Source organism: Ostrinia nubilalis, chromosome 23 (assembly GCF_963855985.1).
Source record: "Ostrinia nubilalis chromosome 23, ilOstNubi1.1, whole genome shotgun sequence".
NCBI lineage: Eukaryota > Metazoa > Arthropoda > Insecta > Lepidoptera > Crambidae > Ostrinia > Ostrinia nubilalis.
This window is the reverse complement of record NC_087110.1, coordinates 7,632,505-7,647,158: the sequence shown is the minus strand read 5'-3', so window position 1 is coordinate 7,647,158 and position 14,654 is coordinate 7,632,505. Positions and strand designations below refer to the sequence as shown.

The window sequence follows — 14,654 nt, the reverse complement described above, 5'->3', positions numbered from 1 at the left end:
TTGCTCGCTTCAAATGAACGACTTTCTGCCTGAAATCTCGTGGGAAAACGTAATAAATGCAATTTAAGGATTGACGAAGTAAAAATATGTTGATTCTGACTGAATTAACTTGATGGTTCAAAAAATCTTTTTTGTGAATCATAAATCGTTGGGAATTTTTTGCCTCAGAAATTATTTTACTAACGTATTTAAATCCATACCTTTACTAAGTTACAATGAACATTTTTACACCTTCAAGGTCAGAAAAATTGCAGATTTTAAGGTAAATGAAAAACACTAAATTTTTGCAACTATGAATGTACTTATTGCATATAAAATAACTACACTACTTAACAATAACGTTACAGCTAGCTTAACTAAGTAATATCACATATCATCAGCGACATTTTCATAATAATACATGAAAACATTCCTATAGAAACGTTATACATTTTTGGCAAGCAATACGCAATCGAATCACAGACAATAATTTCAATTATTGACAATTATTATAATACAAAACTATGTGCATTTGAGTAGACTTCGCATTGTGGTAATAATAAACATAAATAAATAAAGTAAGTACTGTCCAATAAATAACACTGAAAGGCAAATGCATTAATCAAATGAATCTTATGATACTGTAATGTAAGTACAATCTCGTATAATATCTGTATTGAAAATCTTCTCGTAGACACAAAAAGATCAACTAAAATTTGAGTCACAAATCTAAAAGTTACCTAATATTACCTACCGAGAAAAAAATTCAATAGCCAAATACAACATACTGATAATACTCCAGATGGATAACTTATTGCACTAGCAGCAGACGTCGTATTGTTAATAACAACCACAGGCCACCAATGGCTGATAGAAATGACGTCATTGTTAGGCTTCTCTGTAGTGGCATGTTCTAACATGTTATCAGGCATGTAACTGCCGCAGGTAGGGAAGTTCCTAGGAACAGGGGCCATGTCTTTATGCTCACCCACTTTGAAGACCAGAGCCATGCCCACTTCAACATGGAATTCGATATGGCAATGGAAAAGCCAATATCCTGGGTTGTCTGCTTTGAACCTAATGACAGTATAGCCACCATCAGGAACTGTAACAGTGTCTTTGATCGGTGCATTCTTCAGATTCCTTTTGAGAAGACCAGCTTCGTCGAACTCTTTGACTTCATCAATAGTTGTTTCATTAGCTAGCCGTCTCATTCCTACAACTCTGAAACTGTGGCCGTGTAAATGAAAAGGGTGGTTTGCGTCAAAAGTGACTCCTTCGTCCAAGATGATGACTTCGACGACCGAGTTTAGTTTGACGGAGAGAACGTGCGAGCATTCGCAGTACCCTTCTTCGCAGGCCTCGTCGATGCTGGAGCTGTTACAGAAGTTGTCAGCAGACGGCCTGGTGATCATCAGAGGGCTCGAAGGCATCTTCATGCTGATGTGGTTCAGTTGAGGAGTGTATAAACGATTGGATTTATTTGGAACTGTAACAAAAGAAGACGGAATGTGATTACTGACTACCTTAGCCATGTTAGTTTTTATTAGGAGGCAACTTTGAGATGTAGGTTAATCAGTCTTGTGATTTCCAATGGCAATTTGGAATAGTCAGGACATGAAAACTGTATTCTACTAAAATATATCCAAAACATCCGTTACTCAAGTTTTCTAGTCCTACATTGGTCCTATATTGCCATCACCAGATTCAAAACAGTTAAAAACAAAAGCTCTAACGGGTCTAACGGGGCTTGTGTTTTAGAGTCCGTTTCAAAATTAAATATCTTCTTCTTTCTTTCTGCTCACTAATAACTAGCTGACCCGGCGAACCTCGTACTGCCTTGTGAATCTAATGATGAAATAATTTCTCAAATTGACCCAGTAGAAAACAATCAAATCTTTCTGACTCTAAAGATATTTCTAGATTAATACACTTACCTTGATAATATCCATAATACGGAGACCTATGGTAGTGCGAGTTGTTCTTAGCGTAGAAGTCGTACGCGATGTAGAAACGGTAATCTGGTATCTCCTTCAGACTGTCGTCGTAGCCAGCTAAAGACTTCATCTCAGCCACGCTGATGGTCTCATCTTCTTCTTCCCCTTTATTCAGGGCGTTTAGTTGCTGTGGAAGAAAACGGACTTGAAACAAACCGTACAGAGAAAATTTGACAAGTTTTATGGGCTACTCCTCAGTATATAAAAATTAAAGAACACCACAGCTACATGGATTATAGGAATGAGATATATGATTAATTCCGTTTAAAGGACGTCAATCAAAATCAACCCGAAAAGGGATCGTAATCGTATCAACTCGAGGCAGTCAGTATTCTTTGTATGAAACTCCATACTGCAACGCACACTTATCCGTAACGTAAACACCTCGCCTCGCGGTTGACAGCGCGCGAAAGGCGATGACAGCTCGCGAAAAGTGATACGGTGTTGATCCCTTTCCGAGTTAATAAGTCTGCTATGACCTTAATGGTCACACACAGTCATATCCTTGAATCCACAGTTCCATCATCGTGTTCGCTCAGTTCCGTCACGGAGGTCCGTGACGTTATGCAGGTGCATAACAGACGTCTGAAGCTACGTAAACTGAAGACTGACATGTGTTAGCTGTATCACTGACGCATCACTGAAACACTGATACTGAACTAGCCGAACACGTTAATCGCTTCACGGATATTGTGAATAGATCCTAGTTAAAGCTTTTAAGAAACTGTAGGAAACGCCAGGAAGTAGCAATATTTTGCTTTCCTTTTTTACAAATAGTGACATAATGCTTGGAAAATAATATAGGCATGTTTTGCTCTATTGCTTATTCCTACCTACCTTATGCTTTTGTAGAAATATCAAAAATGCATAAATATTGCTCTCCCAAAAGATTGGAAAAGGTATATTTTTCAATTTCGATGGGTTCAAAGGCTCAAAAACAACTTGAAGACGGCGTTGGAATTTTAAAATCTTCTTTACCAAAGCCACAAGTACTCGTGTGAATAATTTAACACTCTAGGGAATAATTTCGGGACTCCGTATTGTGATAAACTTTACATATTTTGTTGCGGTACGAGTATTCCTCTCTGATATCTTATCAGTAACCATAAAGGCGAATGAAAGGACAAAAGTGAACGTAATAGATATGTAAATGATGATGGTATTTTAGGAACACAAAATAAGCAACTAGGGATTGGACATTACCGTTAATTGAGTTTTTTTATGAGCTGTTACTCCATTGAGCAAGAAAATAGTAACGTTTGACGTCACAATGATTATTGATTTAAAATTAATTCTTATGATAATTTATAATGTTGAAAATGACTAGTTCCCAATTCTGGGATAAATAAGCAACAAGTTGAAAATAAAACTGCTCGAATGATCTATCGCTGGAAGTCAGTTGCTTTTTGACGTTAATTTATTTTATAATTATTTTAGGTAGTTATAAAATAAGTAGATATTAAAAAGAAACTCGGTAAGATCACTTATCTACTACCTGAAATTAAACAAAGTTGAAAGAGTTAATTTAAAAAAATTGTTACTCAATAACACTTGGCCAACTTTTTAAAAAAGCCTAAAAAGGGTAAGTTCCTCTAACTCAAGTATCTAAATCGTAAAGCGATTATTCTAATAATCCACCTTAGCCTGATAGCTTGGCGAGGCGCCAGCCAGTGCTGGGACTGCTAATGTGAATGCCGATATCGATACAAAAGCATCGACATTAGCGGTTATTAATTTGGCTTTCGTGACCAACGTGACGTGATTGTGTTAATAGCGTCAACCCCTACATTTTATTTTATAGAAATGGAATATCGTTATTATCAAAGCAGATCAAAATATAAAAAGTTTTGTATGATATTAACATTGCGATCGAAAAAAAAATAGTTGATACAATTCGTAACAGCTGATCAGTTGTATTAATACATAGTTTGGAGAAATTATATTTACTTGACAAAAAGTATAATTTTGTTGATTGGACTGAATCGGATCGGACAGACTAGACGTGTCTTCTTAAATGAAATGAAATAATGTATTTTTAAAGGTTTATTGATATCGATGAATATTATAAACTAACATCACTAAACCCCCCGTTAGCGATGGGGTGATTTCGCATCTGCAAGCCATTTGATTTTGCGAGCTGCGTAAATGCGCTGCGATAAGAGACGTCTCAACTGCTGGGCCTTTTTAACCGACTGAAGAAGGAAGGTAATGTTTATGAGTGCTTCGTGTAGTTATGTTTCATTGTGATAGTATAATTATGAACATTGTGCTTTAGAAAAGCTAAACTATAACTAATGACTTTTTATTTTAATCTTATAAGTTCTATGTTAAATAATATTTTTCACTCTAGCCCTGAAAACCAAGACTCGGTTTTCAATTGTCTGTAAAATTAGATTTTTTGATTCACTATTCGACAGCTTGTAAAAAGTATGTCAATTGACTAGTGACGTTAATTACCATTAAAATGTCAAAACATTACATTTCACATTACACTATTACAGACCCACATACGATTAAGGATAAGGACCTATAAAATATATCGGGACTATTCCCACCTCTTGTTCCCACCACTGCAATGCAGTTGCCTGTGTGGCCAGGATCTTCAGCTTGACCGCCAATAAAAACCCAATCATTGAAGGCCTGTAAGTTCCCATAGTACCGACAGCAGATACATTAATATTGCCTTGTTAAACAGCGTTAACATTCCTGCATTTCTCTATAAACCACCATACAAACTGATTTATATTATTTGTCGTTTTATTTATGAAAACATGACGTCACGTCACTTTCGGTGCTAAGTTCATTCATTACAGTGCCACTGCGCCGTGTGTCGTTTACTTCGACGTCACTCACGGTTATTCGATTTGCTTGGCTCTACAGAGGTGGTACAGTCAGACGCATGTCTTTAAAATATAAAACGTCTAGTGTTAAAAAAAAAACTTTTTCCCCACTGCTCACTCAATTATTCGCAGTTGAGCAGTCTAGTTGAGCAGTCAAAAAAGGAAAAAAAGAACTTTGTTCGGACGACGGCGAAGCATAAAATAAACACTGCACAAAAATGAAAGTGCTATTTCAATAACAATGTAGTTAAAAATGCTATAGACTAGGTACTTCTTGGCTGAATGTGAATTTTTCATTTTGTATGATTTTTTCAGTTAAGTTTTCATAGAACAATTTACAAAAAACAATTTTCAATTGTGTTTACTTCACGAAAATGGTATTATGCAAAAGTTTATCAGCTAACACTTAAAAAATATTAAGTAGCAATAAAATTTAATCATTTAAAGAATTGAAACAACTTTTATCAGCTTTTTTCCTGACTTACTTCACAAGAAAGGGTATTCGTGTAACGTATCGTATCACCTTTCGAACCTGCCTTTGAAACAAATAGCACTAGTACGTCACACTTTATTAAATAATACCAATAATAATTTGGTAAAGAAAGTTTCAACTATCGCAATTTAATCGTTATCAAAAACTTTCAAACTGTACAGCAAGGAAAAACTTCCAAAGAGTATAAAATTATTCAATAGCGAATACAGAAATCCCTACCCTAACATTTTTAAAACTAGCGCCAGTATTTTTACTACATACCCATAGAAGCACTTTGCCCTAATATTAAAGTGATAAAAATATTACGATCAGCTTTATTTGTACTTAAATAAAGTATCGATTTTGATATTACTTAGGAGTTGCAATCACAGGGTTTTGGAGATTTTATTATCCTACGTTTTACTACTCGATATTTTTTTATTTTCATTTTGATGCTCATTTGTTATTTTTACAAGTAACAGTTGGTAGCTTTTATTTAATTCCTCTTACGTTAGTCAGTAACAATCAATCTTTGCTACTTCTCATTCTAGCTTAGTTGTATTGATTTTTTCAATAAGAGCCTTTGTTATGCTTTGCCAAAAGTGCTATTATACTCCAGTTGCAAGACGGTGTGCTATTTTTCGGGGTAAGTTGGATTACGCGCATGGACACTTGCGAGAAAAGACGCGCCAATGAACGTTAGCGCGAAAAGACATGAGCGCGAAAGACACTACCGAGAAGGACATTTGCGCGAAAGATACTAGCGCGATTGTTATTTGTTTATTTATTCATCAGGTTGGGAAGGTAAACCATTATAGAGAATTTGACCTACACTCCACCCTGGTCAGACAGGTTGGGGAGATATAATGTTCTCCTATTTGTCAATTAGTCGCAATTTACGACATCCACTGGAAGAATAGGAGTGATTCTACTTTGCTTTACCGAAACCACAAAAACAATCGCTACGCTAAAGAAAATCCGAAGGTGTGAAGGAAGCCTGGATGCGGTCAACGTAGGACCGGTCGTTGTGGAAACTTTAGGGAATCTTTCTCCAACAGTGGACAATTTTACTGAAACGAACGATAGAAAAATACAGGTGTTTTCACTCACCAGCCCCTCATTGGTAGATTCTTCCCACGTCAAGTCACCTTCAGGCTCCGACTCCATAGCTCCTTCGTAGTGCAGCACACCCACTTGCTTGGCTTTGGTGAACCTGGTGGTTGAAATAGGAGTTAGTATCTATTTTTACTCATGCCATCACCTTAGGGTGAGAGACAGAGATGGGTAGAGCTGTTAAATCAAAGTATTTTATGTCTTTAGCCTCAGCTTAAAACTCAAGACATTATTTAGATACATTTTTTTACAACTAAATAAGATTCTAGTGTTGTGTATGATTATGTTGTAATACTTTTATGAAAAGGAAACTTGCGGTTGTCACACACACTTGCGGGGTATTACCGCGTGCGTGATCAAATCCCCACGATGTTAAAAACACCCTTAAAGTCTTAATTACAAAAATCTAAATCCAAAAATCTATTTGTTTAATTAAATTTATAATCGACAGCATAATTACTGTTACAAAATCAGTCTAATAACATCTATTTAAGATACAATAGCAATGTTTAGCTCAGTCTTTCCCAACGTGGGCGATAACGCCCCCTTGTGGGCGCTGCAGGCTTAAAGGGGGGCGGTAAGAGACCCAGAAAAAAAATCGGGACGTTGTGTAGAGGCATGGGAGACGTCATCTACTAGGAGGACTCTTAGACATCGACTGAGCTCGACTCTTGACTACAAAAATGGGGGGCAATAAAAATAATTTATTCTCAAAGTGGGCAGTAGACTAAATAAGTTTGGGAACCACTGGTTTAGCTTGTTCTTCTCCGTACAAAGCATGTCATGATTTCACAAAACAAGTAAGGGTTCTAGGACATTGAAAACTCTTTGCAGATTGGACCTTTTCCAATAAACTCTAATACATTTGCTGAGGGCTACAATAAAGTTCGCACTTTACACTTTCAGTTTAGAAGGAGACCTAAATAAAGTACACATTGTTCTAACTTGTGTTGTTCTTTGTTCTTTTTAAAGTTAGTAAGCTAATAGGATACTTATTTTTAAGTAGAAGACCGTCCTGTAAGGCAATTATGCCATAAAAAAAAATATTTGGTTTTGCTAAATTCGGAAGAAACTAAACTTCTCTGCTATATAGTAATACGAATATTACAAACCACCATCAAAATATAATAGTTTTTTCATAGCATTGCCTTACGACAGGGATCGAACCCAGGACTTCATAAGAATCCATAATAGAAAGGTACAAAAATATCACATCAGACTATACATTTTTGCTTCAAATTGGTACCTATTGCAACAACATAAAATGCTTTTTAGCTTGATGATACCATCTCCACCTATTATTTAAATACGTACCGTTCATCACAATCCATCAAGCCACGGAACCTGATCCAGTAGTTGTCAATCTCGTTGTTGGCTTCCAGAATAAAGTCGTATCTTTCACCCGCGTAGGTCACCAATGATGTTGCTGTAACAAAGAGAGTACAATGATTTATGTTGACTAAGTAGCGTAGCGGTAAACTTAACCCTATCACTGGTTGAGTTTTTATTGGCGGTCAAGCTGTTGATTCTGGCTAGACAGGAGTTGCAGCGGTGGCAACGAGAGGTGGGATTAGTCCTGTTAGCGTAGCGCGGGTCTAATGACAGTTTAACTTTCTCTCAGGCAAACTTGGCCTTCACTGGTTGGGTTTTTGGCTGACAAGTTGTTGATCCTGGCTACACAGGAGTTGCAACGAGTGGGAACGAGAGGTGGGAATACTCCTAAGTCTAATGTAGTGACGATTAGTGAAAGGTTACAGAAGCTGGATGCGACAAGCCGAAGACAAGTTAGGTGTAATGGCCTGTAGGTACGAGTATAGGTATGGGGAGACCTATGTCCAACATAGAAGTGATGAGCTAACTAAGCTGATGATGGTATGATATATTATCTTTAGTTTAAAAACGCATTTATTTTATCATTAAAATTAAGCTAAGTTATTATCAATTTAATTCATTAAACTTCCACAAGCAAGTTTCAACTTGAAAATTCAAAATTTAATCAGTCATAACGCGAAAGGAATCGCGGTCAATGTTTAGTTATAATTCTTAATTAAAACCCCAGTTTCGCCCCAGTTTTGGGTGACCCTCAACAGGGCGTAAAATGGCTAAATGTAATAAACCAGGCAGACTGATTCAAGCCTGAAAATTCTTACTAAACCATAAACAATAATTACAGAAGTGGGGTTTTGTACCCCAGTCGATGAAGCACATGATGCCGTGCCCTGAGTGCTCGAGCAACTGCACGCAGGAGGTTTTAATGAATGCTGCCGACATCGCCATGCTTGTAGCGGAGTTATGGGTTGACACTGTAACCTTGTCTGTTGTCGACACGATGAGAAGAAGATTACAGAAGTTATTGTTTTTATTGTATGTTCCACACGCCACACGCAGAATTGGTAAAATCAAGTGGCAGTGGGCAGGGCACATAGCTCGCAGAGCTGATGGCCGATGGGACAGAAAAGTTCTTGAGTGGCGACTATGGGCCGGAACACGTAGTGTGGACAGACCCCACACTAGGTGGACCAATGATCTGGTGAAGGTTGCGGGAGGTGCCTGGATGCGAGCGGCGCAACACCGGTCGTTGTGGAAATCCTTGGGGGAGGCCTTTGTCCAGCAGTGGACGTCAATTAGCTGAAACGAACGTAAGCCCATACGACTGAATCTCCCATCTGGTTAGCGTGGGGTGTGTAGTGTAGGCCAAATCCTTCAACTGCTATTTTTAAATTGGGAGAGTCGGTCTCCTGTAGCGGAAACCAAGTGACCTGATGATGTAAGAACTCTTTGACATCTAAACTTTTAAACGCTGTCCTTTTCAACAGTTCTCCCTTAAGCATTATAGAGTCATTTTAATCAAAAATGAACTCTATGCTCATGGTAAAAAGCTCAACAGCGACTGAGCAGTTTGCAGGGCTATTTTGGGATAGGGTACCTACAATTTACGAATGATTTAGATTGGATTGTAAATGGTGATTAATTGCTATGGTTTAGTCTTTGTCCCATAGAACGTTTAGTTTGTAGCAGTTGGACCGGCGTTGACAGATGGTTAAACTGTAATGATTTATCTGACAATATTGGGTGGTGTTATGTTTTTAAATTAATGTACCGACAAAAACGGCACATCAACAAAAATGTATGCTGTCGTCTATACTTCAGTATCATACAGCAATAATGTGCTTAATCGTAATAATGTCCTTTTGTTAAGCAGACAACTGCTTTAGTTCTTTATCTCTCTCAGATAGGTACTTTTTTTTTTCTAGTCTGTTTTTCTTCTAGTTCTTTGAAAAAATCTTCCTTCCTTCCCCATCCTCCTTTCCTTCCTTTAATTCCACTTCTTTGAAAAAAAAAACATACAATGATATGAGATTATGGATTTTTTGTTGTTCTACGATACTAAAGTGAGTTCTATTAAAATGAAAATTGACTGGAAAACTATGAGGTCTCTCGACAAAACTGACAGAATACTTACTACGTTTGTTAAAGCTTATCAGACTATGCATGTTTGTTGGAAAGTCGATTCTATTACAACTACATACGGCCACAGGGTTTAGCTTGATGTCGTCCTCACTAAACGTGGCAAACAAGAAAATTTCTGAGAAAAACTACAAAAGAGCAGCAGTCCTTTCATCTCTATGTAATCGACTCCGGCGTTCCTAAAAGAAAGCAACTAATGAGAGTGTACCAGGATAACGTGTACAGTGAAATACTTCACTATAATTCACTGTTTCAACTAAACTTCAAGGGGCTTAAGCATTATTACAAAACACATAAAGTGTGTTAACTTTTACCCTCCTTCTGTCGTAGTCGGGTAAATTCAAACGACCGTTGAACATAATTGTGTTTAAATTGCCAATATTTAGTATGGTATGTCATGTTATTTGAAACCAAAGTTCAACGTGTGTTTAACTTTTTTGTAATAAAGCCCCAAATGATGAGTGTAATTAATTATTAAGCCTATCCTACTACTATTATGAAATGAAATAAGTATCAAAGTTTTTGAGGAGGGATGGATGGAAGTTTGTTACTCTTTTACGCTTAAAAGCCACAGTAACCAATTTAGATGAGGTATACAGATAGTTCGAGACCCAGGGGAAAATTTAAGACAGTTTTACCTCTGTTTTAAGAACTGAACTGACCTGTTCTGTGACAGATATCAACGCAGGCTAAGCCACGTGCTAAACCCAAGCTGTAAAAGCTTATTATTAGCTTTTGAGTAGCTATTATATGCTTTGCAATCTTCAAGCTTCTTGATACGTACTACACCGGTACTATAAATCTTGTGGGCAAGCCCTATACCTACCTACTACAATAAATTCACAGCTTGGTCCGATCCCTTTATATCGGTCCTTGAATAGGCCCAATTGTCTCTAGCTTCATTGTCCATTGAATGATAAGACACTATAATTGTCCGCAAAGCCGATTGTGGACCACATCCGATTCTCGATTAAATAAGGATCGATTGGTATCGAATCGGTTCAATTCGGTAGATTGTACAGTTGACAGCACATCGGACTATTACATTGTTACAAATTCTACGTAATAAGTTGCCATAGTGTTTAAGACTGGGTTGCAACATCTTACTTTAACTTTGACAAACTCCATACAAAAAACACTGGTTATCGTTATAATTACGATCAAAGTTAGGTAGTTCAACTTAGCCTAAGTTGAGGGTTGTCGTTGTGTTATGGATGGTAGATCTTACTTTCCATTTTTCATTGATTCGATTAATCGGGGTATCCCACTTATCCCCATTGACTTACCCTATCAATCAGGAATTATGAACTCTCCTTCCACAACCCTGCATTCAGTTCCAACAGTTCGATTTCACATCGTCTACAGACTCTTATATTTTACACAAAGACATTTAAAGTAAACTTTATAATGCCTAAAAAGGCGCTTCTTTGACTTAATAAGACCTTATTCTCCGACTTACTCTTCCAGCAACAACTAGGTTACCCTACCATATTATCCGCTACAATTTAGCGTATCATTTTTCCAGAGTAGCGGGCCTGGAGCCTCTTTGACCGTCCATTTGAATAATGTATCAGAGAAGTCCAAAAGAGAGCCTAGACGAGGCCCTGTGTTGTTGCTATAAAATATGATAATATACGAGTATGTAGTTTTGTTTCACGAAGAATAACGAAATCAAAGATATCCCATGAAAAATCATTACCTACTTGGTGAGGTTACAGCCATAGTCGGTAAATTGTTACCACATACGTAGGTAATTCATTCACATTATTAAAGTCCCTAATAAATACTATTTACTCGTAGTATTAAATCAGAAGGAGAGAAATTTATTTAAGAAACCATGTGTGAAATTAAAACAGTCTCATCAGTAATAATTGGTAAAAAGAGGCTGACAAATAGTGACTGACTCTCTTGCACTAAGAAGTGGTAGAGTAAAAGACGAAACACACTTATCAATTCGGAAACGGATCGTAACCGTATCAACTCGAGGCGGTCAGTATTATTTGTATGAAACTCCATACTGCAACTTCCGCACCGTAACGTAAACGCCTCACCTCGGTTGACAGCGCGGCAAAAAGCAATATGGCGTTGATCAATTTCCGGATTTATAAGTATGCAAAAGTATGTAACAAAGTTTTTTTTATAAATGAATTAACACTTACCAGTGATGGGCTCCAGGTCATACCCATCGGAGGCGATGATGGTGATGTTGTGGCCATCCACGGAGAGCTCTATGGGGCAGTTCAGGAACTCGGCGTTGATGACTCGAAAACGGTACTTGTAGCCCTGGGAATAAAGGTCATTGTTAATTATACAACTTTGACAAATGTATTAAATCAAACCAAATAATCATACCCCAAACCGAATAGAGCTGTCGGTACTATGGTAACTAGATATCGGACATACTACTCGTACATTGATACATAAACGTTCAAGAATCTTAATTCCTTAAAAAAAAGTAAGGGTTGTCTGAAAGAACGCTTCCTAGCGTTATGATCACCTTTTAAATGGACGCTCAGAGTCACCACTACCAGTTTCTTGTGAACTTCCAAGGTGCGGCCATGGTTGCGAGTCTCTATCAGGATTCGAATCCTTAACGTCTAACCAACACACCTGGGTACAATCTATAATCTATAAAAGCGAAAGGTCACTGACTCACTCACTCATCACGAAATCTCAGAAACTACAATTGCTAGGAATCTCAAATTTTGTATGGAGGTTCCATTTAGAACGTAGGTGCTCACTAAGAAGGGATTTTGCAAAATTCAACCCCTAAGGGGGTAAAACGGGATCCACGCGTACGAAGTCGCGAGTGGCCACTAGTCTATTATAAATAGCCTAACTGGAAATCAAACCCGTGCTCAAAGCGATTGCACCGCTTCACAATTTCCTCTCATATTTACTGTTTTAATACCAAGTACATAATCTTATTCCGTCTTCATTTACTAAGAGAAATCTTGGCTCTTATTTACTTCTTCCTAAAGGCTACACGAACTGGGCTTGTTAACTTTCATTAGAAAGGACTACATTGAAATTGAAAGAACGAGAAAAAGCTCTCGGATTCAATGCGGGAACTAACGAAGTTCGTTTGATGGTAATTATTAGTGACTGGTCTTACTTTAGGTGTTTTGATTTGAGCTATTAATAAAGAAAGCATTATAATTATCTTCTGAAACAGTAGGTATATTCTAGTTTGATAGTACACACAAGGATGCTTTCATTTCAAAAAAGATGTAGATTTTTACGCTCGTATTCACAAACGATGCTTGCTTAAAGTAAAGCAGAAAATCGAACGCACAGTGTTGAAAAGAGCTTTGTGACCCTGTGCGTCCACGTGCACTGTGAGACCTCATAATATTGTTTTGAATACGAGCGTAAAAATCTAGATCTAACTTTACCTCCCTTTCTTCCAATCTTTCCTAAGGAGGTCCTTCAAAGATAATTTCCGACGACAGACAGTAAAAATATTAATAACACGTGAAATTAATTTTAATTGATTTTGATCCTCATACATGTCATATTTTTATGGATGTATCTATCCATGCCTACTGTCGACAAAGAGATGAAGTAGATACTTTCATAAAAGTTATAATTATTTCGCAACCACCTGAAAATTTTATAGCCCATGACTTTTACAGTATTTTGAATACGGACCCCATTCTGTGTTGTCGTGCGATAAGTTTATATCCACGCTGTTTAACTATTTAGGTGTGTGCCGCTTTTAAAGGATAGTGCACAACGATGGAAAAAAGAAAAGTGGAAACAAAGATTGAATAAACTTCTCATGTAAATGACCTATAAAAACGAACAAATAAAACCACTCACAATCAAAACAAGAGACTTTGAACATGATTTGCTGTAAAATAACACCCATTACAAGCACCTAGATGAGTATAAGAACCCACAATGTTTAGCTTGATTTAATATCGTCTGTACATTTCGTTGCTGATCCAATGACAGTTTAACTTATCCTCTGACAAACTTACGCCCGTATTCACAAACATTACTATGAGGTCTCACAGTGCGCGTGGACGCACAGGGTGACACACGAACCAATCACAGAGTTTTATTCAACGATGTGCGTTCAATTTGTTGCTTCATTTAAGCAAGCATCGTTTGTGAATACGGGCGTAAGCCTTCACTGGTTGGGTTTTTATTGGCGGTCAAACTGTATCCTTGCTGCACAGGAGTTGGTGGGAACATAAGGTGGGGATAATGTTTCCCTCCTGTGTAGCCTACAGCTTATACGAAACGAATGAATGTATAAACAGACTTCCTCTCAGGCCTCGTTCGAGTAGCACAAATAATTCATGGCATAGTGTTTTCGCCCAAATGACGCAATATTAACAAGTCTCCTTGAAATATACAATGGCCTTAAAATGTATGATGACCAGATAAAAAGAAGTTATTGAATTTAACCTGAAAAGCTGTTTGAAGAAGATGATCAACTCTGTATGAATTAAATACGAAAGTAACTATGTATCTGTTACCTTTTCCCTCTTAGGCCCGATTCGACCAAACTTGTATCCGAGAATAACTCCTGATATAACACATTGACAGTTTCAGTATGGGAAATATGTCGAAACTGACAATTTATTCTGAGATTAATATTTACTCTTGTTTGGTCGAATCCACCCTTAAGGTCATAGCAGACTTACTCGTATAAACTCGGAAAGGGATGAACACTAGCTATCGCCTTTCGCACATTTTCAACCACAAGGCGAGACGTTTACGTTATGGTGCGGATAAAATATGTGCGTTGCAGTACTTGCAGTATGGAGTTTCATA

The 14,654-nt window shown here is 37.4% G+C and overlaps 1 protein-coding gene across 3 annotated transcripts in view; it reads right to left on the bottom strand.

Moving 5' to 3' along the window:
* Positions 1-281: 281 nt before the first annotated feature.
* LOC135083383 (uncharacterized) overlaps positions 282-14,654 on the bottom strand; it is a 117,426-nt gene continuing 103,053 nt past the window's right edge. For all 3 annotated transcript variants that reach the window (XM_063978122.1, XM_063978120.1, XM_063978121.1), the window contains exons 7-11: positions 12,029-12,152; positions 7,716-7,827; positions 6,399-6,501; positions 1,917-2,103; positions 282-1,468 (exon numbers count right to left, since the gene is read on the bottom strand). In XM_063978122.1, the coding sequence (XP_063834192.1) occupies positions 726-1,468; positions 1,917-2,103; positions 6,399-6,501; positions 7,716-7,827; positions 12,029-12,152 (1,269 nt within the window). In that variant the 3' untranslated portion in view covers positions 282-725. The remainder of the gene's footprint in view (positions 1,469-1,916; positions 2,104-6,398; positions 6,502-7,715; positions 7,828-12,028; positions 12,153-14,654) is intronic.